The sequence below is a fragment of the Mobula birostris genome, chromosome 20, assembly GCF_030028105.1.
Source record: "Mobula birostris isolate sMobBir1 chromosome 20, sMobBir1.hap1, whole genome shotgun sequence".
Classification (NCBI taxonomy): domain Eukaryota; kingdom Metazoa; phylum Chordata; class Chondrichthyes; order Myliobatiformes; family Myliobatidae; genus Mobula; species Mobula birostris.
Window position 1 is genome coordinate 746,516 of NC_092389.1, and position 27,759 is coordinate 774,274.

Consider the following 27,759-nt stretch of genomic DNA (forward strand, 5'->3'; position numbering starts at 1 on the left):
TGTGCCCTTGGGTCTTTCAGCTTTTTGAGCACCTTCTCCCTTGTAATAGTAACTGCACCCACTTCTCTTCCTTCACACCCTTCAACACCTGGCACACTGCTAGTGTCTTCCACAGTGAAGTCTGATGCAAAATACTCATTTAGAAACATAAAAACATAGAAGACATCTCCCTGTCTGCTCCTGGATGTGCCTGTTACTATTGGGTGGTCTATAAAAAACACCCAGTAGAGTTATTGACCTCTTCCTATTCCTAACTTCCACCCACAGAGATTAAGCAGACAATCCCTCCATGACCCTCCTTTTCTGCAGCTGTGACACTATTTCTGATCAGCAGTGCCACGCCCTCATCTCTTTTGCTTCCCTCCCTGTCCTTTCTGAAACATCTAAAGCCTAGCACTTGAAGTAGCCATTCCTGCCCCTGCACCATCCAAGTTTCTGTCATGACCACAACATCATAGCTCGAAGTGCTGATCCATGCTCTAAGCTCATCCACTTTATTCATAATGCTACTTGCATTAAAATAGACACCTCTCAAACCATCAGTCTGAGTGTGTCCCTTCTCTATGTCCTGCCTATCCTCCCTTTTGCACTGTCTCCAAGCTTTCTCTATTTGTGAGCCAACCTCCCTTTCCTCCGTCACTTCAGTTCAGTTCCCACCCCCCAGTAATTCTAGTTTAAACTCTCCCCTATAGTCTTTGCAAACCTCCCCGCCAGGATATTGGTGCCTGTCAGATTCAAGTGCAACCCATCCTTTTTGTACAGGTCACACCTGCGCTAGAAGAGTTCCCAATGATCCAGAAATCTGAATCCTTACCCCCGCTCCAATCCCTCAGCCATGCATTTATCCTCCACCTCACTCTATTCCTATGCTCACTGTCAAATGGCACAGGCAGTAATCCCGAGATTACTACATTTTGATGTCCTGCTTCTCAACTTCCTTCCTAATTCCCTGTAGTCTCCTTTTAGGACCTCCTCCCTTTTCCTACCTATGTCGTTGGTACCAATATGTACCACGACCTCTGGCTGTTCTCCTTCCCACTTCAAGACTTAGTTTATCTGCCATCATATTGTCCCCTGTTATTATTTCTCCAGCCTTATTTTCTAGCGGTCATATATCCACTTTCATCTCTGTCTTATTTTTTACGTACTTGAACAAGCTTTTACTATCCACTTTGATATTGCTGGTTAGCTTGCTTTCACGTTGCATGTTTTCCCTTCTAATGATTCTTTTAGTTGCTCTTTGTGCCTATTTAAGAATCTCTTAAATGTCCTTCATGTATCTGGCCCAGTCTCTGGCACTGAAAAGGCAGGGGAAGAGTACTGTGGTGATAGCAGATTCCATAATTGGGGGAGAAGACAGGAGACTCTGTGGATGCGATAGAGACACCCAGATAGTATGTTACCTGCTAGGTGTCAGGGTCAGGGACGTCTCGGATCAGGTCCACAGTGTTCTAAAGGGGGAGGGTGAGTAGTCAGGTCTTGGTACATATTGGCACCGATGACATAGATCAGAAAAGGGAGGAGGTCCTGAAAGGAAACTTTAGGGAGCTAGGGAGAAAGCTGAAAAGCAGGACCTCTGGGGTAGTAATCTCTGGATTGCTGCCTGTGCCACAAGCCAGTGAGGGTAAGAATCGGATGATTTGGCAAATTAATGTGTGGTTTAGGAACTGGTGCAGAGGCAGCGTTTCAGTTTCTGGACCATCAGGATCTCTTCTGGGGAAGGGATCCAGTATCTTTGCGGGCAGGTTTGTTAGAATTGTTGGAGAGGGTTTAAAGTTATTTGATGGGGGATGGGAAGCAGTGATATGGCTGAGATTGGGCAGTTGGTATACAAGGAAAGGCAGTGTGTAGTGAGACGGTCAGGAAGGACAGTCAGATGATCGGGCAAAATTGCAGTCAGTGGGATGAGTTGCATAGTAACAGGAGGACAAAATTGAAAAGTTGTAGCACAGTTAGAGATTGGCAGGTATGATGTTGTGTGCATTACTGAGTCGTGGCTGAAAGAAGATCATAGTTGAGAGTTTAACATCCAATGATACACATTGTATTAAAAGGCATAGCCTCGGATTAGAAGGATGTCCCTCTTGAGCAAAGATGGGGAGGAAATTGTTTAGCCAGAGGGTGGTGAATCTGTGGAATTTATTGCCACAGGCAGTTGTGGAGGCCAAGTCATTAAGTATAATTAAAGTGAAATTTGATAGGTTCTTGGTTTGTCAGGGTGTCAAAGGTTATCGGGAGAAGGCAGGAGAATAGGATTGAGAGAGTTAATAAATCAGCCATGATTAAATGATGCAGCCATCTTGATGGGCCGAATAGCCTAATGCTGCTCCTATAGTGTCTGTCTCTTTGATACACCCAACACACTGGTAAAAAGCATAGTTCTGACACCTCCCCTATACTTTCCTCTAATCACCTTAAAATTATGACCCCCCTCATATTAACCATTTCTCATCCTGTTTTCCAACACTTCGTCTGTTGCCTTCTCACCCATGGTAATTTAAATGATAGTCTGAACCTCGGTGTTGCGAGAACCCTTGGCCCCATCGGTCACTCAGGCAGGAGTCCCAGCTGTCAACCACCCTCTGGGTGAAAGAGTTCTTCACTTGATCTCCTCTAATGAAAGTCAAAGTCAGACTTATTATCAAAGTATTTATATGTTTCCATATACTACCCTGAGATTCATTTTCTTGCAGGCATTTAATAAAGAAATACAATGAAGCTTATGAAAAACTATACATAAACAAATACTAACAAACAGCATGCAAAGAAAATAATACTGAGAACATGAGTTGTAGAGTCCTTGAAAGTGAGTCTGTAGATTATGGAATCAGTTCAGTGTTGGGGTGAGTGAAGTTATCCCTTTAGTTCAGGAGCCTGATGGTTGTAGGAGAATAAATGTTCCTGAAGCTGATGGTGTAGGATCTAACGCACCTGTACCCTCTATCTGAAGGAAGTGGTGAGAAGAGGGTATAGCCTGGATGGTGGAGGTCCATGGTTTCTCGGAACCTTTATTCTAAACCTGTGTCCTCTAGTTTTAAGCATCTTTACAATGCATTGTGTATCCTTCTATTAGTATATTGGTGTTGTATCTTTAAAGTAAAAATTTAGGGCCTTTTGTTATCCATGCTCTTGGAGGCTCATCCCTCTTCATTAGCCTCACGTTCTGCTCAATAATGAAAATTGCTCTGCTGTGTACAAGCAATAACTGGTTTGTTTCATTTCCCCTCTCCTCCTCTCCTTTTCAGTCCATATAATCATCACTTGTATTGTCGACGGGCCTACTGCTACCTGCAGCTGAGTGATCACCGGTGAGTCATATTCCTAGTGATGAGTGGGTGCTTTTTATTCCTCAATTTATTAGCAAGGTCACCGCTGTATTGATGCCATAGTCCAATGTAAGAGGAGCTGCAATATGACACATCTTTACTCTCCAGACTCAGTGACATAGTGTCTGAGGGAATGGGGATGCTGTGTGGTCATACCTGCCATTTCAGATTTTACATTAAACTGAGACCTCGTCTACCCTCTCAGGTGAAGATAAAAAGTCACCACTGCTATTTGAAGAATAAATTCAGAGGCAGCAAGATAGCATAACAATTAGGTATGAGGAGCAAGGGCTAGTGAACCCCCATGTACGCAAGTTGTTGAGACCAGAGTTCGAGGCTTAGTGTTCAGGGACCTGGTCATCAAAGAGTCTGAATTCGAAGTCTGGACTGTGGGGTACTCATTTGTTGAAATTGATAAGTCCTGGGTCGATATCAAATATGGAAGCCTGACGGCTGGAGCCCTGGGTCTGCAAGTCCACGAGCTCACTGGAGGCCAGAGACCACCTGCCCTGGAGTTGGAGGCCTGTCTGTGTTTGTGGTGAGGGCGTGGGTGTGGGGAACAGGGCTTGTTGCTGTTGTTTGTGTTGTTCTGTTGAACATTGCGGATATGCTATGTTGGTGCCAGAATGTGTGGTGACACTTGCAGTCTGCCCTCAGCACATCCTTAGGTTGTGTTGGTTGTTAACGCAAATGGTGCGTTTCACTGTATGTTTCCATGTACATGTATCCCTGGCTTTGTGGGTCCAGAACTGGCTTGCCCACAGAAGGCAAAGAGTGGTTGTAGATGGGTCATATTCTGCATGGAGGTCGGTGACCAGTGGTGTGCTTCAGAGATCTGTTCTGGGACCCCTACTCCTTGTGATGTTTATAAGTCACCTGGATGAGGAAGTGGAGAGATGGGTTAGTAAATTTGCTGATGACACAAAGGTTGGGTGTGTTCTGGATAATGTGGAGGGCTGTCAGAGGTTACAGCAGGACATTGATTGGATGCAAAACTGGGCTGAGAAGTGGCAGGTGGAGTTCAGCCCAGATAAGTGTGAAGTGGCTCATTTTGGTAGGTCAAATATGATGGCAGAATATAGTATTAATGGTAAGACTCTTGGCAGTGTGGAGGATCAAAGGGATCTTGGGGGTTTGAGTCCATAGGACACTCAAAGCAGCTGCGCAGGTTGATTCTGTGGTTAAGAAGGCATATGGTGTATTGGCCTTCATCAATCGTGGGATTAAGTTTAAGAGCCGAGAGGTAATGTTACAGCTATATAGGACCCTGGTCAGACCCCACTTGGAGTACTGTGCTCAGTTCTGGTCGCCTCACTACAGGAAGGATGTGGAAACTATAGAAAGGGTGCAGAGGAGATTTACAAGGATGTTTCCTGGATTGGGGAGCATGTCTTATGAGAATAGGTTGAGTGAACTTGGCCTTTTCTCCTTGGAGCGATGCAGGATGAGAGGTGACCTGATAGAGGTGTATAAGGTGATGAGAGGCATTGATCATGTGGATAGTCAGAGGCTTTTTCCCAGGGCTGAAATGGCTGCCACAAGAGGGCACAGTTTTAAGGTGTTTGGAAGTAGGTACAGAGGAGATGTCAGGGGTAAGTTTTTTTACACAGAGAGTTGGTGAGTGTGTGGAATGGGCTGCCGGTGACGGTGGTGGAGGCAGATACAATAGGGTCTTTTAAGAGACTCTTTGGTAGGTACATGGAGCTTAGAAAAATACAGAGTTATGGGTTACCCTAGGTAATTTCTAAAGTAAGTACATGTTTGGCACAGCTTTGTGGGCCAAAGGGCCTGTATTGTGCTGTAGGGTTTCTGTGTTTCTATGTTCTATGCATTTGTTGGAAAAAGGTATGTGAATCTCTAGGGTAGTGCCTTCTACAAAATCTATTTGGAGTCGGGTGTTGCAATCAATGAGATGAGATTGGAGGTGTGGGTAGTAGAGGTACCCTGCCCTGTAAAAAAGACACACAAAGTCAGGTGACTGACAGAGCCTGCTCTTCTCAAGAAATATCTCTTTATGTGCACCATGCCTCGATCAAAACAACTGTCAGGGGACCTTAGAAGGATTGCAGAGATGCAGGAAGCTGGAAAAGGCTACAGAAGCATTTCTAAAGACCTGAGTCTTCATCAGTCCACAGTAAGAGAAATTGTCTATAAATGGAGGAAATTCAGTACTGTTGCTGCTCTCCTTCGGAGTGAGCATCCTGTAAAGATCACACCAAGAGCACAACGTGCAATGTTGAAGGAGGTGATAAAGAACCCAAGGGTAACAGTAAAAGACCTGCAGAAATCTCTAAATCAGAATCAGGTTTATTATCACCAGCATGTGACGTGAAGTATGTTAACTCACCAGCAGCAGTTCAATGCAATACAAATGTAGCAGACAGAAAAAAAAAATAAAATAAAGCATAATAATAATAAACAAGTAAATTAATTACTTATATTGAATAGATTTTTTAAAAAAGTGCAAAAACAGAAATACTGTATATTTTTTAAAAAATGAGGTAGTGTCCAAAGATTCAATGTCCATTTAGGAATTGAATGGCAGAAAGGAAGAAGCTGTTCCTGAATCGCTGAGCGTGTGCCTTCAGGCTTCTGTACCTCCTACCTGATGGTAACAGTGAGAAAAGGGCATTCCCTGGGTGCTGGAGGTCCTTAATAATGGACGCTGCCTTTCTAAGACACCGCTCCCTAAAGATGTTGGGTACTTTGTAGGCTAGTACCCAAGATGGAGCTGAATAGATTTACAACTTTCTGCAGCTTCTTTCGGTCCTGTGCAATAGCCCCTGCATACCAGACAGTAATGCAGCCTGTCAGAATGCTCTCCATGGTACAACTATAGAAATTTTTGTGTATTTGTTGACATGCTAAACCTCTAGAACTTGCTAAAGTCTCTGTTCATGTGTCCACTATAAGAAAAATACTGAACAAGAATGGTGTTCTTGGAAGGACACCACAGAGGAAACCGCTGCTCTCCAAATAAAAACAACATCGCTGCACATCTCAAATTAGCAGAAGACCACCTGGATGTTCTACGACGATTCTGGGGCAATGATCTGTGGACAGGTGAGACAAAAGTTGAACTTTTTGGCAGAATTGCACATTGCTATGTCTGGAGAAAAAAAGGTGCTGCACACCAGCACCAAAATCGCATTCCAGCTGTGAAGTACGGTGGAAGGAGCATCATGGTTTGGGCCTGATTTGCTGCCTCATGGCTTGGACAGCTTGCAATCGTTGAGGGAACAATGAATTCAAAATTGAATCAAGACATTTTACATTAGAATGTCAGAGCAGCAGTCCATCACCTGAAACTTAATAGAAGTTGGATGACGAAACTAGACAATGATCTGAAAAACAACAGTAAATCAACAACAGAAAGATTTAAAAAGAAGGAAATTTGTGTTTTGGAATGACCCAGTCACAGAGTCCTGACCATAATCCTATAGAAATGTTGTACAAGCAGTTCATGCAAGGAAGCCCACCAACATCCCAGAGTTGAAGCAGTTTTGTAAGGAGGAATAGTCTAGAATTCCTCCAAGCTGATGTGCAGGACTGAGCAACAGTTACCAGAAACGTTTGGTTGAAGTTACCTTGGTCACACCAGTTACTGAAAGCAAAGGTTCGCATACTTTTTCCAACAAATACATGTAATATTGGATCATTTTTCTCAATAAATAAATGAATAAGGATAATGTTTTTGTGTTCTTTATTTAATAGGGTTCCCTTTATCTATTTTTAGGACTTGTGTGAAGATCTGATTACATTTTAGATCATATTTATGCAGAAATATATAAAATTCGACAGGGTTTAGAAACTTCCTCGCACCGCTATAAGTCTGAACCACAAGCTGGATGGATTTCACAGCTCGGCAGTATCTTGACTGGAAGACATTAGAAGAACAGTTTAAAGAAGTTCCTGAATATCTTACCTTTTCTGGAGTTGTTCTGGGAGCGGGCGGGCAATATCAGAGAAGTCCAAGTAATTTTCTTTTTCTCTTCTGTAGAACTGCCATCTTGGACAGCATCAGAGCCACGGTCCTGAAGCCAGATTATTTCAAGGCAAGTGATCTTATGAAAGACTTATGTTCAAACCACCATTCATCTAGTTTTCAATCTTGTCATGCCTTGTCTTCAGAGATTGTTTTGGGAATATTTTATTAATTTAGTAATTTTGGGGAATCTATTTTTCAACTTCTGTTTATGCTAAGTTTTCTGGATTTCTCCTTTACTGGAAAATTGCAGGAAGTTCCTAATGCGTCAGCGGAAACCTATCTACATATAATATTGTTCTGTTGCTCTACCGTGGTGACCCTGCATAATTAGAACGGTTCGGGCCCTTTGGCCCGCAATTTTGTGCCAATCTATATAAATCTACGTCACGCTCAATCAAACCCTTCTCTCCGACACAGCCCATAAACCTCCATTTTCCTAACATCCATGTGCATATCTAAATAGCCCTATTATATCAGCCTCTACCGGGAACTCACCACTCTCTGCCTGTGAGATCTCCCTTAAATTTTCCTCTACTCACCTTAAGTGAGTAGGGTTGGGCACGTGGCCAAGTGGTTAAGGCGTTCGTCTAGTGATCTGAAGGTTGCTAGTTCGAGCCTCAGCTGTGGCAGCATGTTTGTGTCCTTGAGCAAGGCACTTAACCACACATTGCTCTAGTGTCTGTGCGAGGAGTGGCGCCCCACACAGACTTCTAATCTGTGCCTTGTAAGGCATGAAAATGCCCAACACAGGCCTGTCATGGTCTGAGTCGACATTTCCCCCTCCCCTCACCTTAAGTGGATGTCCTCTGGTATTGGTCATTGCCACCCTGGAAAAAAAAGATGCTGGTTGTCCACTCTATCTATGTCATTACATAGAACAGTACAGGTCTTTTGGCCCATAATGTTGTGTTAGCCCTTTAATCTACTCTAAGGTCAATCTAACCCTTAGGCACATGGTTGTCCAAGAGGACTAAGAGTCCCTAAATGTTCCTAATGCTGAAAGTGTTTTGTCGTTTGGACATCAGTCCCTTTCCTCCTCTCCCACAGTGACATGCTTGCTTTGATACCTTGTTCTGCTCTCTCCAGGGCCATTACTTCTGTGCTAAAGGTCTCTTGTCAGCAGGCTACCCGGACTATGCTTTGGTAGTGAACAGGAGAGGCATTGACCTGTGTCTGGTCGGAGGCAGTGACATCACTGTACTGCAGGAACAACGAAGTGAAATTCAGGAAGAAATTAAGAAAAAAGGTAATTGACTTCTCTGTGATCGCCACAATGTCCTCTATTAATTTGGTGCGTTGCACAGGGTGTGTGTTAGGATGGTGCAGAGAGACTTGGGAGTCCTTGTGCAGGATTCCCTGAACATTATCTTGCAGGTTGAGTCAGCAGTAAGGAAGGTGAATGCAATGTTAGCATTTATTTTGAGAGGACCAATATACAAAAGCAAGGATGTAACACTGAGGCTTTATAAGGCATTGGTCAGACTGCACTTGGAGTATTGTGAGCAGTTTTGGGCCACTTATCTGAGCAATGTAGGCATTGGCAAGGGTTCAGAGGAGGTTCATGAGGATAATTCAAAGTTCAAAGTAAGTTTCTGATCAAAGTACATGTATGTCGCCTTATATAACCCTGAGATTCATTTTCTTGCAGGCATACTAAGTAAATCCAAGAACCATAATAGAGTCAATGAAAGACCACACCCAACAGGGCAGACAGACAACCAATATGCAAAAGACAGCAAACTGTGCAAATGTAAAATAGAAAAAAAAGCAATAAATATTGAGAACATGAGATAAAGAGTCCTTGAAAGTGAGTCCATTGGTTGTGGGAGCATTTCAGTGATGGTGCAAGATAAATTAAATGGAGTTATCCCCACTAAATCAGAATCAAGTTTAATATCACCGACATATGTTGTGAAATTTGCTAACATTATGGTGGCAGTATAATGTGATACATTGTAAATATGGGGGGGGGATGGAAATTGATTTACAGTAAATATGTGTGTGTGTATATATATATGTGTGCACGTGTGTGTGTGTATATAAATAGATAAAAATATGTATGTAGGTCAAATAGTTAAGTTAAAAGAAGTAGTGCAAAATCAGTAATAAAAAAAGTAGTGAGATAGTGTTTATGGGTTCAGTGTCCATTTAGAAATTAGATGGCAGAGGGGAAGAAGCTGTTCCTGAATCACTGAGTGTGAGCCTTCAGGCTCCTGTATCTCCTTCCTGACGGTAACAATGAGAAGAGGGCATGTCCTGGGTGATGGGGGTCCTTAATAATGGACGCTGCCTTTTTGAGGCTTTGCTCCTTGAAGGTGTCCTGGAAATTACAGAGTACCCATGATGGAGCTGACTAATTTCAGAACTCTCTGCAGCTTACATCGATCCCCCCCCCCCCACCCCCACCCCATACTGGACAGTGATGCAGCCAGTCAGAATGCTCTGGTTCAGGAACCTGATGGTTGAGGGGTAATAACTGTTCCTGAACCTGGTAGTGTGAGAACTGAGGCTCCTGTACCTCCTTCCTGATTGCAGCAGGTGGCAGATGCCAGGAATGAAAGGGTTAATGTATGAGGAGCATTTGGCTCTGGGCCTGTACTTGAATGAGGAGGAATCTCATTGAAATCTATCAAATATTGAAAGGTCTAGATAGAGTGGATGTGGAGAGGATGTTTCCTATAGTGGGGGAGTCTGGGACCAGAGGGCACAGACCCAGAACAGAGGAGCATCCCTTTGGAACAGGGATGAGGAGGAATTTCTTCAGCCAAAGGGGTGGTGAATCTGTGGAATTCATTGCCACAGACGGCTGTGGAGGCAAGTCATTGGGTATATTTAAAGCAGAGGTTGATAGGTTCTTGATTAGGGCATCAAAGGATACTGGGAGAAGGCAGGAGAATGCAGTTGAGAGGGAAAATAAATCAGCCATGATGGAATGGTAGAGCAGGCTTGATGGGCTGAATGGCCTTATTCTGCTCCCATGCCTTATGGATAGGAGAAGTGTAGATTCCAAATATCTGTTGTGTTTTTTTTGTATTGCTCACTCTTGGGAAGGAAGTGGAAGTTGAAGGGACAAGTAACATGTTGGCGGAGTTAGACTGAATTTCAGAGTAGCCTTCAGCCGAACTGGTCTGGAAACCCTCATTCTTCGCGGCCTGGAGGTTTGGGACCATTGTTGTAATTGACTTATCACTACGTTCATGCGAGGAAAATATGCGCTGTGTGATTAATATTAAATTCGTTAGACAAACCCCTTTAGAAACAAAATTGAGTGTATTAGCCACTTATAAGTGACTTATAGTTGACTTATCACCAATATTCCAGTCGTGATTAACAACCCTTCCCCGGGTCAGCCGGTCCGCAAGAATATTGTCAATATTGAACCGGTCCACGGTGCAAAAAAGGTTGGGGACTCCTGGTTTAAGAGGCACTTAGACAGGTACATGGAGGGGCTTGTTTCAAGGGGTTTGGGCCGAACGGAGGAAATTGGGACTAGCTGGGTGGGCATGGACTGGTTGGGCTGAAGGGCCTGTATCACTTTATGACTCTATTTTGTTGTTCCATTCCCTCAGATAACTGGGAAACAACACAAGAGGAGCACAGTTCCTGGTAAGTGAACCTGAATCATTCTCCATTTTTTAGAGAGGGTAAAGACAACTTTAAAATGGAGCAATTCGTCTATTTTGTCATATAACCCATTAGGAATTCTGTAACAATGGTGTGAGTGGGTAAGTGATTACCTTCCCTCTGGCTCTCCCACAGCCCTGTCTTAACTTTTTCCATCTGGTTCTTTTCAGTAAAAAAGCAATGGTTGTCGGTGGCGATGACAACTCAGTGCCCAGGCCAGGTTCAGATACAGGCATAGAGTCTTTTGAAGGTGAAGGGTCTGCCGGCAATGCCAGAGGGGAGAAATTCCAGGTGAGTTGTGGGAATTGACAGGGTCCTAATTAGCGGGTGGAAAATGTGGTTTAATACCCTCAGTTAATTTAAAAAAAAAAAATCCTAGGCTCAAGAACAGGGTGGCACAGTACGATAGAGGTTCATGCAATGTATCACAGCACCAGCAATTTAGGATTCAATTTCCTCTGCTGTCTGTAAGGAGATTGTACGTTCTCCTGTGGCTTGTGAGCTTCCTCTGGGTGCTCGAGTTTCCTCCCACATTCCAAAGGCCTACGGGTTAGGGTTAGTGAGTTGTGGGCATGCTGTGTTTGCACCAGAAACGTAGTAACACTTGCAGGCTGTCCCCAGCATGTCCTCGGTCTGTGTTGGTCATTGACGCAACTGTTATCTGTATATTTCACTGTATGTTTTGATGTACGTGTAACAAATAAAGTTAATTCTAAAAATCTTAAGCTATTCGTCGAAGAAAGCTCTCTATTACTGCTGATGAGTCTCAACCTGTTTCCCAGTGGAATCATAGTAAGTTCTGACCCTGTTACCCAGATTTTGCCCTCTCTTCCCAAACATCCAAACCAGTGGAAGTAGTTACATACATTCCATCGATAATATGGATGGATATCTTGAAGCTTTAGATCATGACACTCCATCTACACCTTCCACTGGAGGTCCATACCAAGCTACATTCAAGGGCAATGACTACCATTCAAGAAAAATTCTTATTTTTAAAAAATTTTATTTAGATATACAACACAGTAAGAAGCTGTTCCATCCCTTCGGCCCATGCTGCCCAATTATGCCAATGTTTGTTCATGTTACTAATTAATCTCCTAACTCGTATGTCTTTGGGAGGAAACGGGAGCACCTAGAGGAATCCCATGCAGTCACAGGGAGAATGTACAAACTCCTTACAGACAGCGTCAGAATTGAATCTGGGTTGCTGGTGCTGAAATAGTCTTTAGCTATACACTACACTTTGCACAGGATTGGGAAAAAGCTGCGGAGGGTTGTAAACTCAGCCAGCTTCATCATGGACACTAGCCTCACCAGCATCAAGGACACCTTCAAAAGGTGATGCCTCAAAAACTCTGCATCCACCTTCAAGGACCCCCATCACCCAGGACAAGCCCTCTTCTCATTGTTACCATCAGAGAGGAGGTACAGGAGCTTGAAGACACACACTCAATGTTTTAGGACAATAAACATATACAAATTTCATGATATATGTCAGTGATATTAAACCTGATTCTGCATGTTCCAAATCATTTAATTTCCCTACATGAAGTCACATGCAATTCTGGTTTACCTCTGCTTATCTCTGCTAACATCTCCCTTGATTGAGGTCAACTCTGCTTAACTCTGTTCCGATGGAAGTGGGGACAATGAACTGAGGTCAGATAGGAGGGTGGTGAAAGAGAATAAACAATGCTGTTTGAAAATTAAAAGCCTTAAGACCAAAAATTCTCTGTGGCAGAGAGAATGAAGCAGCATTGAAGAGAAAGATTAACGTACATTCTTGATTTTTTTTCCAGGCAGCTTGGGAGAACCCGATTGAAAAGAACTGCAAGGTTTTCGGTGAGTCAGAACAGAAGGCATTTCTCTAATTCTTTTCCTATTTCTTCTGGTCTGATGGATGGTTTGAGTTGTAAGGAGAGACTGGATAGGTTGGGACTTTTTCCCCTGAGGTAATGGAGGTTGAGGGGTGACAAATACATGAGCGGAGTACATAAGGTGGATGGTCACAGTCCTTTCCTCAGGTTGGTGGGGTGGGGTGTGGGGTTAGTGGATCTATGGGATGAACTGCTAGAGGAAGTGGTAGAGGTTGGTACAATTATTAAATTTAAAAGACATTTTGTGATGCTTCTCTGCTCCTATATCTTATGGTCTTATGATTAGGAAAGGTTTAATGGGATGTGGGCCAAACACAGGCACATGGGACTAGCTCAGGTAGACAACTTGATCAGTATTGCCATGTTGGGCTGAAGGGCCTGTTTTTGTGCTGCATAAGTCTGTGACTCTAAATCCTCCCTTAAATCTCCTTCCAAAGAAAATGACCACATTGTCCTCACACCTACAAGTGTTGTTGTGTACAGTCATGCCTATATTGATATGTTTGTTCCAGATGAGCTCCCTGAAGAATCTGACACAAGTATTGAAAGTCAGAAGTCGGCTCCCAAGACTGAAAAGACAAACTCGGTAAAATCTTCCTCTTTGTTCTCCCCTTTTCCCCCTTTTCCACCCTTATCAATGTTAAAGTTGGGAAAATTTGCCATATTTTATATGGCTAACACGAGAGGGCAGTTTTAGGGTGCTTGGAAGTAGGTACAGAGGAGATGTCAGGGGTAAGTTTTTTACTCAGGAGAGTGGTGAGTGCGTGGAATGGGCTGCCGGTGAAGGTGGTTGAGGCAGATATGATAGGTCTATTAACATTCTCCTGGATAGGTACATGGAGCTTATAAAAATAGAGGGTTATAGGTAACATGATGTAATTTCTAAAGTAAGTACATGTTCAGCACAGCATTGTGGGCTGAAGGGCCTGTATTGTGTTGTAGGTTTTCTACGTTTTCTATGTTCTATGTTTATTTTATTTAAAGGTACAGCGTGGTAACAGACTCTTTCGGCCCAGTGAGCCTGTGCCACCCAATTACTACCATGTGACCAATTAAGACCATAAGATATAGGAGCAGAATTAGGCCATTTGGCCCATTGAATCTGCTCCACCATTTCATCTGATTCAATTTTCCTCTCAGCCCCAATCTCCTGCCTTCTCCCCATATCCCTTCATGCCCTGATCAATCAAGAATCTATCAGCCTCTGCCTTAAATATGCATACAGACTTGGCCTCCACAGCTGCCTGTGGCAAAGAATTCCATAAATTCACCAGTCTGAGGGTAAAGAAATTCCTCCTCATCTCCGTTCTAAAATAACACCCCACTATTCTGAGTTACAGTAACAGTGATTGTAAGTTTAAAAACTCATTGTCTCACTGATGTTTGGGCAAAACCCTTTGCTGCTCTAGTCCACAACAATGTGGCTGAGACTTAACTTTGAAAAGGCTCTCAAACCATCCATTAAAGGTTATGAAATGCTGACTGCACGCCTGTGAATTTCTTTTTTAAAAAAAAAGCAGAGGCATTCATCTTTCAGGACAAGTGGATGTTGAAAGCTGAAAGTCAAAAACTTCCAGTGCTGGAAATTGGAAATAAAATCTCAGCAGCTTAGACAGTTCCTGTGGAAGGAGAAATGAGGTGAACTTTGCAGTTCAAATATTCTTCCCTTTTTAACCCTTTAGGGGTTGCAATCTAAATCATCTTTTATAAAGCAAATCTGGATTTAGATCCAGGAATGTGTGGCAACACTTGCAGGCTGCCCCAGCACATCCACGGGTGTTTTGATTGTTACTGTATGTTTTGATGTACATGTGATAAATAAACTTGAATCTTGATTCTTCAATTGAAATGAAAGACAATGCAGACTCCGAGCAAAAGAAAAGAAATCTAAGATTAAAGATTAAATTAGCTTTGTTTTTCACATGTACATGGAAACATACAGTGAAATGTACCGTTTGAGCCAATGACCAACACAGTCTGAGGATGTGCTGGGGGCAGCCCGCAAGTTTCACTACGCTTCTAGCGCCAACATAGCATGGCCACAACTTACTAATCCTACCCTGTGCGTCTTTAGGATGTGAGAGCAAACCAGAGCACCCTCGGAAAGCCATACGGTCATACAGAGATCATACAAACTCCTTACAGACAGTAGCAGGCATTGAATCCTGATTGGTGGTGCTGTAAAGCATCATGTTAACAGACTGATATCAGGAAGTTTTGTACAATGAACAAGGAGCACATGAGATGTGCTGTGAACACTAAGCTTGGGGATATCCGTTTCAAATTATATAGTTGTAATAGAAGGGGAATTTAGGGTCATTAAAGGTGAACAAAATACCCTTCTGTCCTTATCTGCAGAAATGCTGTGACCTCATTGTAAAAAATATATCAAATAAGTGCTCAACATTCTTTTCATGTTTTTTTGTTTAGTGTGAAGATGTTCGTCCAGATTCTAATGAACAGTAAGTAGAAGTTGAAAACCTCCAATGTGTTAATGAATTATAACCGGATTCCTTCCACCCTTCCACAGTTCACCAGCTCTCCTGCCCACAAGAGCTGGTCTAGCAGATTCCCAGTGCTCGTAACCATGAATCCTGGGTTACTCTCAGTTGCCTGACCTAGTATTTATCTCTCTGTGACCTTCTTTCCTGACTTTAAGAACCCTTATCACTGGACATGCTCTCTTATTACTGACATCAGTGAGGAGGTACAGGAGCCTGAAGGCACACACTCAACATTTTAGGAACAGCTTCTTTCCCTCCGCCATCAGATTTCTGAATGGCCCATGAACGCTACCTCATTTTATTGTTTTCTTTTTCCACTACTTATTTATTTTTATACACATTATAATTTAGAGTAATTTTTGTGTATTACACTGACTGCTGCCACAAAACAACACTTTTCATGTCATATCAGTGATAATAAACCTGATTGTGATTCAATATTTGCAGTTTTTAGAGAGTCACATTCTCTACGGTTGGCAGCATTTGGACCTCTTGTTATTTTGGTAAATTCTCTGTTATTGTCACAAGTACAGGGAAAAACTTTGTTTTGCATGCCATCCATACAGATCAATTCAGTACAGAAGTACACTGAGGTAGAACAAGGGAATACAATAACAGAATGCGGAATAAAATGTTGCAGTAACAAAGAAAGGGTATTGCAGGAAGGTAATAAGATGCAAGGTTGTGATGAAGTAGATTGCGAGGTCAAATGTCCATCTTGTGCTACAAGGGGTCCAGTGAATAGTCTTTATAACAGTGGGATAGAAACTGTCCTTGAGCCTGGTGGGACGTGCTTTCAGGTTTTTGAATCTTTTGCCTGATGGGAGTGGGAAGAAGAGAGAATGGCTGGGGTCTGTGTTGGCTGTTTTAACAAGGCAACAGGAAGTGAAGACATTCGGCGGAGGGGAGGCTGATTGCTGTGATGCGCTGAGCTCTGCTCACATCTTGTTTCAGTATCTTATGATCCTAGGTATTTTAGCTGGCAGATTGGGAGAGCTTTAAATTTAAAGATTAATTTTATTTGTCATACGTATATCAAAATATCAAAACATACAGTGAAATGAATTCACACGAGGAATTCTGCAGATGCTGGAAATTCAAGCAACACACATCAAAGTTGCTGGTGAACGCAGCAGGCTAGGCAGCATCTCTAGGAAGAGGTACAGTCGACGTTTTGGGCCGAGACCCTTCGTCAGGACTAACTGAGAGAAGAGCTAGTAAGAGATTTGAAAGTGGGAGGGGGAGATCCGAAATGATAGGAGAAGACAGGAGGGGGAGGGATGGAGCCAAGAGCTGGACAGGTGATTGGCAAAAGGGATATGAGAGGATCATGGGACAGGAGGCCCAGGGAGAAGGAAAAGGGGGAGGGGAGCACCAGAGGATGGGCAAGGAGTATAGTGAGAGGGACAGAGGGAGAAAAAGGATAGAGAGAGAGAAAAAAAATTAATAATAAGTTGTTTGTGTCAACAGCCGACACAGTCTGAAGATGTTCTGGGGGCAGTCCACAATTGTCACCACGCTTCCTAGCGTGCCCACAACTCACTAACCCTAATCAGTATGCCTTTGGAATGTGGGAAGAAACCGGAGCACCCAGAGGAATTCCATACACGCTTGGGGAGAATGTACAGAATCCTTACAGACAATAGTGGGAATTGGACCCAGGTCACTGGTGCTGTAAAGCATTATGCTAGTCACTACGTTACCATGCTGCCCTTACTTTGTGCTCGCTTTTGTAGAGGCCCTGAATTAGCAGCAGCTCCACTGTTGTGTGAACTCTGTATTTACCTGGCACATCCCCTGAGTTATTTACCAACTGATCAAACCAGGAAATATGGAATAAAATGTGACTGTCTAGAAATTTAGTTGGTCATCAAATCCTCTTGAGTAACACACACGAAATGCTGGAGGAAATCAGCAGGTTGGGTAGCATCTCTGGAGAGAAATAAACAGTCAACATATCTGGCTGAGACCCCTCATCTGTAAATGTAGAAAACACTCAGCAGGCCAGGCAGCATCTATGTAAGGGAATAAAGAGTCGATGTTTCATCAGTCCTGATGAAAGGTCTTTGCCCAAAATGTCAACTGTTTATTCCCGTCTGTAGATGTTGTCTCACTTGCTGAGTTTCTCCAACAGTTTGTGTGGATTGGGCACACTGTCTGTTGGAGCCTCTTCATCTAGTCTTGTCTTGGACATGAAGTACTGTGCCACAGGAACCTGGCTGTAAATTGGTACCAATTGATAAGATGAAGGAGGAAAGGTTGCTGAAGCAAATAAAACAGTTAAAGTAACTTACTAACCCTCACATATCTCCATACTTTAGATATGAAGAAGAAAATAGTTCCAGGAAAATATCAGAACCAAAAAGTGCAGGTAAGTAGATCCAAAGCCTATCTCTATCCATCGCATAAACATTAAAGATTCTGCAGATGTTGGAAATCCAGGGTAACACACACACAAAGTGCTAGAGGAACTCGGCAGGTCAAGCAGTACTATTTAGGGGAGTAAAGAGTCAACATTTTCCCTGACTTGCTGAGTTCCTCCAGTATTTTGTTTGTGTGTTTCTCTATCCGTCTGTTTAAGCTCCATAGCTCTAAGCATCAAATTAGCGCCATTAAAATAGAAGGAAGTGTTGGTTGCTTTGAGTGTGCAGAATGATAAAACCCATACCAGGTATTTCAGACTCTTCGTTCTTCACATCCTGGGGCCTGCAGATGGAATCCTACAGCTCAATGAGGCCATTCAGCCACAAATTGCCTATCTGGCCCTATGAAAGACTGTCCACTGCCCTGTCCTTTCTTTGTAAAGTTTTCTTTTATATCTATAGATCAAATGCACTTTTGTACGTTTCCAGTTAATTTGATTCCATTCATCACTGGTTTCATCAGAACACTGAGTAAAGATGCATTTTCCCCATCAAAGGTTTCATTTAATGTCAGGGATATACATCCTGAAATTCCTTTTCTTTGCAAACATCTACGAAAACAGAGGAGTGCCCGAAAGAATGAATGACAGTTAAATGTTAGAAACCCAAAGTGCCCCCCCCACCCATGTGTAAGCAGCAGCAAAGCAATGATCTCCCCTCCCCACCCCACCAGCAAAAAAAAGCATCGGCGCCCCCCACGGAGCACTCAAGCGTGCAGCAAAAGCATCAATAAAGACACAGACTTGCAATACCCCAAAGACTACTTGTTCACCCGGTAATTCGACATACCACAGGCTCGCTCTCTCCCTAATAAAACTCCTTTGGTTTTTACGACTGCCATCGAAAATGTGCTTTTATTGCCCCTTTGCCGGTGGGAAATGCACGTGGAAAGGATACTTCCAATAGTGGGTGAGTCCAGGACCGGGGGCACAGCCTCAGGATAGAAGGTCGTCCCTTTAGAGCAGAGCTGTGGAGGAATTTCTTCAGCCAGAGGGTGGGGAATCTGTGGAATCAATTGCCACAGACAGCTGTGGAGGCCAAGTCACTGAGTACATTTAAAGCAGAGGTTGGTAGATTCTTGATTAGTCAGGGTGTGAAAGGTTACAGGGAGGCGGCAGGAGAATGGGGTTGAGAGGGATAATAAATCAGCCATTATGGAATGGTGGAACAGACCTGATGAGCTGAATAAGACCATAGGACATAGGAGCAGAATTAGGCCATTTAGCCCACTGACTCTGCTCCACCTTTCCATCATGGCTGATTTATTTTCCCTCTCAACTCCTGCCTTTCCCCATAACCTTTGATGCCCTTACTTTGATTAATTTTCTCACAGAGACTTGCCTCAGTAGTGTGTGAAGTGTGAGGGTGAAATCCACCTCCCCTGTGTTCTTTATCTATGATTGTTCCACTAATTCTTGGATTGTGAATTACTGCTGGGATATCTAGACTACAAATTGGTTCAAAGCTGTAAGTGGGCACATTGACTGATGTAGGGGACGATGCATGTACAACCTGCTCCTATGTCTTATGATCTTCAAAACCTTAAGAGATCTGCACACAAAATTAATTTTATGTTTCTACTTTGTAGCTAAAGAGCAGCACATTGAAACACAAGAAACCTTGACAAAATTAATGCAGTTAAGAGATTGGCATTATTTTTCAAGTTGAATTTTAATTGTCATTCAACCATACACATGAATACAGCCAAACGAAGCAGCCAAGGTGTAAAACACAATACCAACAGTCTCTCACAGTAGTACATATAGTAGCAGAAAAACATACAGTCACAAAAAATATATAGCCCAAGTACCTGAGTGGCATGGCCTGTCGATTTGTGGTGCATGGGATGTTGTCCTGGAGCCACGTTGTCTTCCACCAAGTGAAAACTGGAGGACACCACTGATGGGAAGGCCTAGCCCCCAACTCAGTACAGATTCCAGCGTGCCCGCAGAGGCCTCTGCTCTCTCCCAAAAATCCAAGGTACTGTAAGTCTCCAGACGTGTCTGTGTGTGCGTGTCTCTGCCTGGGTCTGCGTGCTTGTGTCTGTAATAAAGTTAATCTCACAATTGTAATGGGGGACTTTAATATGCAAAAGACTTGGGAAAATCAGGTTCGTGTCGGATTGCAAGAGAGGGAATTTGTTAAATACCAACGAGATGGCTTTTTAGAGCAGCTTGTGCTTGAGCCTACTTGAGGAAAAGCTATCTTGGATTGAGTGTTGTGTAATAACCCAGATTTTATCAGTCAGTTTATCATAAAGGAACCCTTCGGAGGCAGTGATCATAATATGATTGAATTCATACTGCCATTTGAGAGGGAGAATGGCTGACAAGCAGGAGGCAACGAGTGGGAATAAAGGGGCCTTTTCTGGTTGGTTGCCAGTGACTAGTGGTGTTCCACAGTAATCAATATTGGGATGGCTACTTTTCACATTGTTTGTGAATGATTTACATAATGGAATTGATGGCTTTGTGGAAAAGTTTGTGGATGATATGAAGATAGGTGGAGGGGTAGGTAGTGCTGAGGAAGCAACGTGATTGCAGTAGGACTTAGACAAATTGGAAGAATTGGCAAAAAAGTGTGGCAGATGGAATACAGTGTTGGGAAATTGAATTGACTCTATTACTTACATCCTTCACATACACGAGTAAAAATCTTTACGTTACATCCCCGTTCAAATGTGCAATTTATGGTAATTTATAATAAATAGTATGTAGAACTGGACAGTCAATATAATATAGAAATACAGTTGCGTCAGCATGAATTAATCAGTCTGATGGCCTGGTGGAAGAAGCTGTCCCAGAGCCTGTTGGTCCTGGCTTTAATGATGCGGTACCGTTTCCCGGATGGTGGCAGCTGGAATAGATTGTGGTTGAGGTGACTTGTGTCTCCAATGATTCTTCGGGCCCTTTTTACACACCTGTCTTTGTAAATGTCCTGAATCACGGGAAGTTCACATCTACAGATGTGCTGGGCTGTCCGCACCACTCTCTGCAGAGTCCTGTGATTAAGAGAAGTAGAGTTCCCATACCAGGCAGTGATGTAGTCAGTCAGGATGCTCTCAATTGTGCCCCTGTAGAAAGTTCTTAGGATTTGAGGGCCTATACTCAACTTCCTCCTCTACCTGAGGTGAAAGAGACACTGTTGTGCTTTTTCAGCACACAGCTGGTGTGTACAGACCACGTGAGGTCCTCGGTGATGTTTATGCTGAGGAACTTGAAGCTGTTCACCCTCTCAACCCCAGATCCATTGATGTCAATAAGGGTTAGCCATCTCCATCCCTCCTGTAATCCACAACCAGCTCCTTTGTTTTTGTGACATTGAGGGAGAAGTTGTTTTCTTGACACCACTGTGTCAGGGTGATGACTTCCTCTCTGTAGGCTGCCTTATTATTATTTGAGATTAGGCCAATCAATGTAGTGTTGTCAGCAAATTTAATTAGCAGATTAGAGCTGTGGGTGGCGACACAGAGAGTGAAAGAAGGGGCTTAGTACACAGCCCTGAGGGGCACCTGTGTTGAGAGTCAGAGGGATGGGGGTGAGGGAGCCCTCTCTTGCCACCTGCCAGCGCTCTGACAGGAAGTCCAGGATCCAGCTGCACAAGGCAGGGTCAAGGCTGAGGTCTCTGAGCTTCCTGTTGAGCCTGGATGGAATTATGGTGTTGAATGCTGAACTGTAGTCCAAGAACAGCATTCTTATATAAGCATCCCTCTTCTCCAGATGTGTAGGGACAGTGCTTACAGCTATGGCTATTGTATCATCTGTTGATCAGCTATGTCGGTAAGTGAATTGTAGGGGATCCAGTTTGGATGGTGGCATGCTGCAGGTGTAGTTCTTGACCAGCCTCGCAAAGCAAAGCATTATTGAGGTGAGCGTGACAGGAGGGGTAACCTCATTGAAACCTATCGAATGGCGAAAGTCCTAGACAGGGTGAATGTGGTGAGGATGTTTCCTATTGTGAGTCGAGGACCAGAGGGCTCAGCGTCAGAATAGAGGGACATCTGTTTAGAACAAGATGAGGAGGAATTTCTTCAGCCAGAGAATCTGTGGAATTAGTGGTGAATCAGTGGAATTCTTGTCCACAGGCAGCTGTGGAGGCGAAATCTTTATATGTGAGTTGTTCAGACATGTTACCTTGGTCTTTTTAGGTACAAGAACAATGGTGGATGTTTGAAGAAGGAGGGCACTCTACACTGGGAGAGGGGGAGATGAAAGATGTCTGTAAACACACCTGCCAGTTGTGCTGCGCACATCCTGAGTACTCGCCCTGGGATGCCGTCCGGTCTTGCGTTAGGGTTAGGGTTTCCACTCGTTGGACACACCTGTGTACTTCGGCCTCGGAGATGACCAAGCTGCAGGTCACATCAGCGGCTCTCCTCAGGAGCTTAGTGATGGCGACATCGAACCGAGCGTAAAAAAGATTTGGTTTATCTGGGAGAGAGGAATTGATGTTGGAAACACCACTGCGTTTAGCTTTGAAGTCTGTGATGGTGTGCAGACCTTGCCGTAAGCTGCGTGTGTTGTTGGTGGAGAGTTCTGTCTGGATCTTATCCCTATATTGTTGTTTCGCTGCCTTGATGACTTTGCACAGATTGTAGCTGCATTTCTTGAGTTCCTGGTGGTCACCGGCAATGTAAGCTCTGCTTGTATTGAGCTGTTCATCCAGAGTTTCTGGTTTGGAGAGACCCTGACTGCTTTCTGGGGGACAACATCCTCGATGCACTTCCAGATGAAACTCGTGACCCCATCTGTGAACTCAGCGACATCCTCATCATGGAAGACAGTCCAGTAACATGGAGGCTGATTAGTCAGACCAACAGTGGACTGTTTTAACTATGGCTGCCAGTTGTTTCAGCTTCTGCCTGTACTTTGGCACCAGAAAAATGGAGGAGTGATCTGATTTTCCAAATTGGGGGGGGGGGGGTGGAGGAGCGCTTTGTAAGCATTGCAGAAGGGAGAGTAGCAGTAGTTCAGTGTGCTATCTCCCAGTGTGCTCACCTGGATATGTTGACAAAACTTCAAAGAGACTTTAGACAGCGATGCTCAATTAAAGTCACTGGTGATGATGAAGGCAGCCTCTGGGTGTGCTGTCTCTAGGGTGCTGATGGTCATATATGATATGTATGATGGTGCATTTTGGTAAAAGGAACAATAGGGCGGACTATTGTCTAAATGGGGAAAAAATTCATACATCAGAGGTGCAAGACTCCCAGAAGGTAAATTTACAGGTTGAGTCTGTGGTACAGGTGGCAAATGCAATGTTGGCGTTTATTTCAAGGGGAATAGAATATAAAAACAAGGAGATAAAGCAAGGCCTTATAAAACACTAGTCAGGCTGCACTTGAAGTATTGTCAACAGCTTTGGGCCCATATCTCAGAAAGGATGTGTTGTCATTGGAGAGAGTCCAGAGGAGGTTCATGAGGATGATTCCAGGAATGAAGGGGTTAACTTATGAGGAGCATTTGGTAGCCTTGGGCCTGTACTCACCAGAATTTGGAAGAATGCGTGGGGATCTCATTGAAACCTACTGAATGTTGAAAGGACTAGATAGGGTGGATGTGGAGAGGTTGTTTCCTGTGGTGGGGATATCCAGAACTAGAGGGCACAGCCTCAAAATTGAGGGGCGACCTTTTCAAACAGAATCGTGTGTTTGATTGTGTGGATAGTCAGAGGCTTTTTCCTCGGGCTGAACCGGCTAACGCGAGGGGGAGTAGTTTTAAGGTGCTTGGAAGTAGGTACAGAGAAGATGTCAGGGGTAGTTTTTTACGCAGAGAATGGTGAGTGTGTAATGGGCTGTCGGTGACAGTGGTGGAGGCGGATATGATCGGGTCTTTTAAGAGAATCCTGGATAGGTACATGGAGCTCAGAAAAATAGAGGGCTATGGGTAACCTGAGGTAATTTCTAAAGTAAGTACATATTCAGCACAGCATTGTGAGCCGAAGGGCCTGTATTATGCTGTAGGTTTTCTATGTTTCTAGAAGTAAGGAGGAATTTTTTTTAAGCCAAAGAGTGGTGAATCTGTGGAATGCTCTGCCACAGACTGCGGTGGAGGCCAAGTCTGTGGGTATACTTAAAGCGAAAGTTGACAGATTCCTGATTGGTCGGGGTTTCTAGGGATATGGTGAGAGGGCAGGTGAATGGGGTTGAATGGTTTCTGGGATCAGATATGAAGAAGTAGCGGAGGAGACTCGATGGACTGAATGGCCTAATTCTGCTCCTATGTCTTATAGTCCGTGCCTGACTGTCCATTGTGTGCATGCAAGGCATCAAAGTTTCTCTTAGCTAACATTTATTTTCTTTGGTTGCTTACAGATAAGATCGTCTTTGACCCTTCCAAGTGTCGTCTGTGGCGAGCAGTGCATTCGGAGCAGGAGCTGATCACTCACGGTGTGGAGGATATCTCGTTCCTGCTCTATCGCTTGAAGCTGAAGAAATTTCTCTCTGAAATTGACCAGGAAGAGGTGGAGAAGCAGAGCACTGGGCCATTGAAGCTTGATGCCCTGCTTCGAATCGTGCTGAAAAAGAACTCCAACCTGGAGATTCGCAAGTTCACATCTGTGCTAGTGGCTATCGACGGACTGAAGCCGGAACTTTCCAAATGGGTCCAGAATCTGGAGGAAATGGGTACGTTGGAATTCTGCCTGCAGACTTCATGGGATGACATTTACAAATCATCTGTCCTTCCAACTTGTTTTGTAATGTTTCTCAGTTTCACACAGAGGATTACAGAACATTAAACTGAGGAGTATACACAAATACACATCTGCATTCACTCCTGGTGAAGTTGCATCACCTTTGTTCAGATGAATTTGCATCAGAGGGCAGGGTTGTATAGTGGTTAGCGTAATGCTATTACAGCGTCAGTAACACTGGGCTCATTTCCCGCTGTTGTCAAAAAGCAGTTCATACTTCTCTCCCTTGAGTATGTGAGTTTCCTCTGGGTGCTCTGGTTTCCTCCCACGTTCCAAAGACATATGGGTTCATAGGCTAATTGGTCATGTGTGTAATTGGTTGGTGTGGGCTCTTTGGGCTAGAAGGGCCTGTTGCTGTGCTGTATCTCTAAATACAATAAAAAAAACCGTTTCCATCCCAGCAGCAACTTGCAGATACATCTAATGATGATTGAAGTGCAGGCTTGGAGAAACTCCACATTGATCCAAGGAGCAGTGCTTTCCAGAGGTGGTGAATGATGTACAATTCCTGAAGGATGTAAGGGTTTGGTTCCATTAACAATCCCTGAAAGTGGTTGGCATGCTCCAAGATGAAAGATGTCTTAAAGAGATCAGTAAGATTGAAAGAGTGCAGTCCAGGGCAGTCGGCACATTTTGCTCACCATGGGATTGAGGCGAGGGAGACATGGGATTGTGGCCTAGGAGAGAGAGTTTAATAAAAAGAAGTGAGCAGAGGCATTCGGCACATTTTGTGTGATACTGTCCCGAGGAGACATTGGATTGCACGTTATTAGGCACTTGGCAAGGAACAATAATAAAGAGTTAGGTTTAAGCAGAGTGGCTGTTGTGTGAGTGGGCTAGTGTTGGTGTGGAGAGTTGAGGCTTTGGTTCATCGAGGTCTTAGCGAGGAGAGGCTAGGCCATAGGTAGGTTTTTTTCTTTATTTCTTATTGCACATTTAGAGCAGTTGAGATGCCAGACAGGATGCTGGAAGCTCCTCTCGTAGGATATGGGAAGGCAGGGAGACCTCAAGTGTTTCTGATGACGATACCTGCAAGAAGTGCACCCAGCTGCAGCTTCTAACAGACCGCGTTAAGGAGTTGGAGCTGGAACAGGAACAGGATGAATTCCAGATCATTCAGGAGACTGAGGGTTTGATAGACAGGACATACAGGGACTAGGTGCAGGACACAGGTAACTGGGTGACTGTTCGGAGGGGGAAAGGGTATAGGCAGCCAGTGCAGAACTACCACTATGGCCATACCCCTCAACAACAGCTACATCACTTTGGATACTGTTAAGGGGAATGACATAGCAGAGGAAAGTCACAGCAGTTAGGTCTCAGGCACTGAGCCTGGCTCCGCAGCTCATAGGAAAGGAGGTGGGGAGAAGAGACGAGCTGTAGTAATAGGGGATTCATTGGTTAGGGGTACAGAAAGGATGTTCTGTGAACAAGAACGAGATACCTGAATGGCTGTTGCCTCCTGGGTGCCAGGGTCCAGGACATCTCAGATCAAGACCTCAACATTCTTAAGTGGGAGGGTGAACAGCCAGAGGTCGTGGTCCATGTAGATACTATTGACATGGGTGGAAAGAGTGACTAGTTTCAGTGAAGTAAGTTCAGGGAGTTAGGTGCTAAGTTAAAGGGCAGGGCCTCCAGGGTTGTGATTCAGATCTGCAACACATGCCACGTGCTAGTGAGGTCAGAAATAAGATCATACAGTTGAACACATAGCAATGGAGTTGGTTTTAGGAGGGTGGGTTTCAGATTTTTGGATCATTGGATAGGTTTCAATGAGATTCACAAAACAAGGTCCCCTTAGATCTCATGCCTTCTTACTTTCTCAGTAAGCCTTGCATGGGGTACCTTATCAAATGCCTTGCAGAAATCCATAAACACTACATCTACTGCTCTACCTTCATCAATGTGTTTAGTCACATCCTCAAAAAATTCAATCAGGCTCATAAGGCACGACCTGCGCTTGACAAAGCCATGCTGACTATTCCTAATCATATTATACCTCTCGAAATGTTCATAAATCCTGCCTCTCAGGATCTTCTCCATCAACTTACCAACCACTGAAGTAAGACTCACTGGTCCATAATTTCCTGGGCTATCTCTACTCCCTTTCCTGAATAAGGGAACAACATCCGCAACCCTCCAATCCTTCGGAATCTCTCCCGTCCACATTGATGATGCAAAGATCATCACCAGAGGCTCAGCAATCTCCTCCCTCGCTTCCCACAGTAGCCTGGGGTACATCTCATCCGGTCCCGGTGACTTAGCCAACTTGATGCTTTCCAAAATCTCCAGCACATCCTCTTCCTTAATATCTATGCTCAAGCTTTTCAGTCCGCTGTCAGTCATCCCTACAATCACCAAGATCCTTTTCAGTAGTGAATACTGAAGCAAAGTATTCATTAAATACCTCTGCTATCTCCTCCGGTTCCATACGCACTTTTCCTCTGTCACACTTGATTGGTTTTATTCTCTCACGTGTTTTCCTCTCACGTCTTATCCTCTTGCTCTTCACAGACTTGTAGAATGCCTTGGAGTTTTCCTTAAGCCTGCTCACTAAGGCTTTCTCATGACCCCATCTGGCTCTCCTAAATTCATTCTTAAACTCCTTCCTGCTAGCCTTATAATCTTCTAGATTTTGTCATTGCCTAGTTTTTTGAACCTTTCGTAAGCTTTTCTTCTTGACTAGATTTTAAACAACCTTTGTCCACCATGGTTCCTGTACCCTTCCATCCTTTCCGTCTCATTAGAACATACCTGTGCAGAACGTCACGCAAATATCCCCTGATTTGCCACATTTCTGCTGTACATTTCCCTGAGAACATTTGTTCCCAATTTATGCTTCATATTTCCCCTTACTCCAATTAAACGCTTTCCTAACTTGTCTGTTCCTATTCCTCCCCAATGCTATCGTAAAGGAGATAGAAATGTGATCACTATCTCCAAAATGCTCTCCTACAGGAGAGACCTGACTCCTGACCAGGTTCATTTCCCAATACCAGATCAAGTACAGCCTCTCCTCTTGTAGGCTGATCTACATATTGTGTCAGGAAACCTTCCTGAACACACCTAACAAACTTCACCCCATCTAAACCACTTGCTTTAAGGAGATGCTAATCAATATTTGGAAAATTAAAATCTTCCACCATGGCAACCCTGTTATTATTACACCTTTCCAGAATCTGTCTCCCTATTTGCTCCCTGATGTCGCTGTTACTATTGGGTGGCCTATAAAAAACACCCAGTAGAATTATTGATCCCTTCCTGTTTCTAACTTCCACCCACAGACTCCGTAGACAACCCCTCCATGTCTTCCTCCTTTTC

At 43.9% G+C, this 27,759-nt stretch overlaps 1 protein-coding gene across 5 annotated transcripts in view; it reads left to right on the forward strand.

The window, feature by feature from the left end:
- The window catches only part of LOC140212721 (E3 ubiquitin-protein ligase DZIP3-like), a 187,596-nt gene that overhangs the window by 53,414 nt on the left and 106,423 nt on the right, over window positions 1-27,759 (forward strand). For all 5 annotated transcript variants that reach the window (XM_072283827.1, XM_072283828.1, XM_072283823.1 and 2 more), the window contains 10 exons: window positions 3,246-3,308; window positions 7,327-7,381; window positions 8,401-8,560; window positions 10,884-10,920; window positions 11,109-11,229; window positions 12,741-12,783; window positions 13,331-13,404; window positions 15,249-15,280; window positions 17,644-17,693; window positions 24,059-24,370. In XM_072283827.1, coding sequence (XP_072139928.1) covers window positions 3,246-3,308; window positions 7,327-7,381; window positions 8,401-8,560; window positions 10,884-10,920; window positions 11,109-11,229; window positions 12,741-12,783; window positions 13,331-13,404; window positions 15,249-15,280; window positions 17,644-17,693; window positions 24,059-24,370 — 947 coding nt within the window. The remainder of the gene's footprint in view (window positions 1-3,245; window positions 3,309-7,326; window positions 7,382-8,400; window positions 8,561-10,883; window positions 10,921-11,108; window positions 11,230-12,740; window positions 12,784-13,330; window positions 13,405-15,248; window positions 15,281-17,643; window positions 17,694-24,058; window positions 24,371-27,759) is intronic.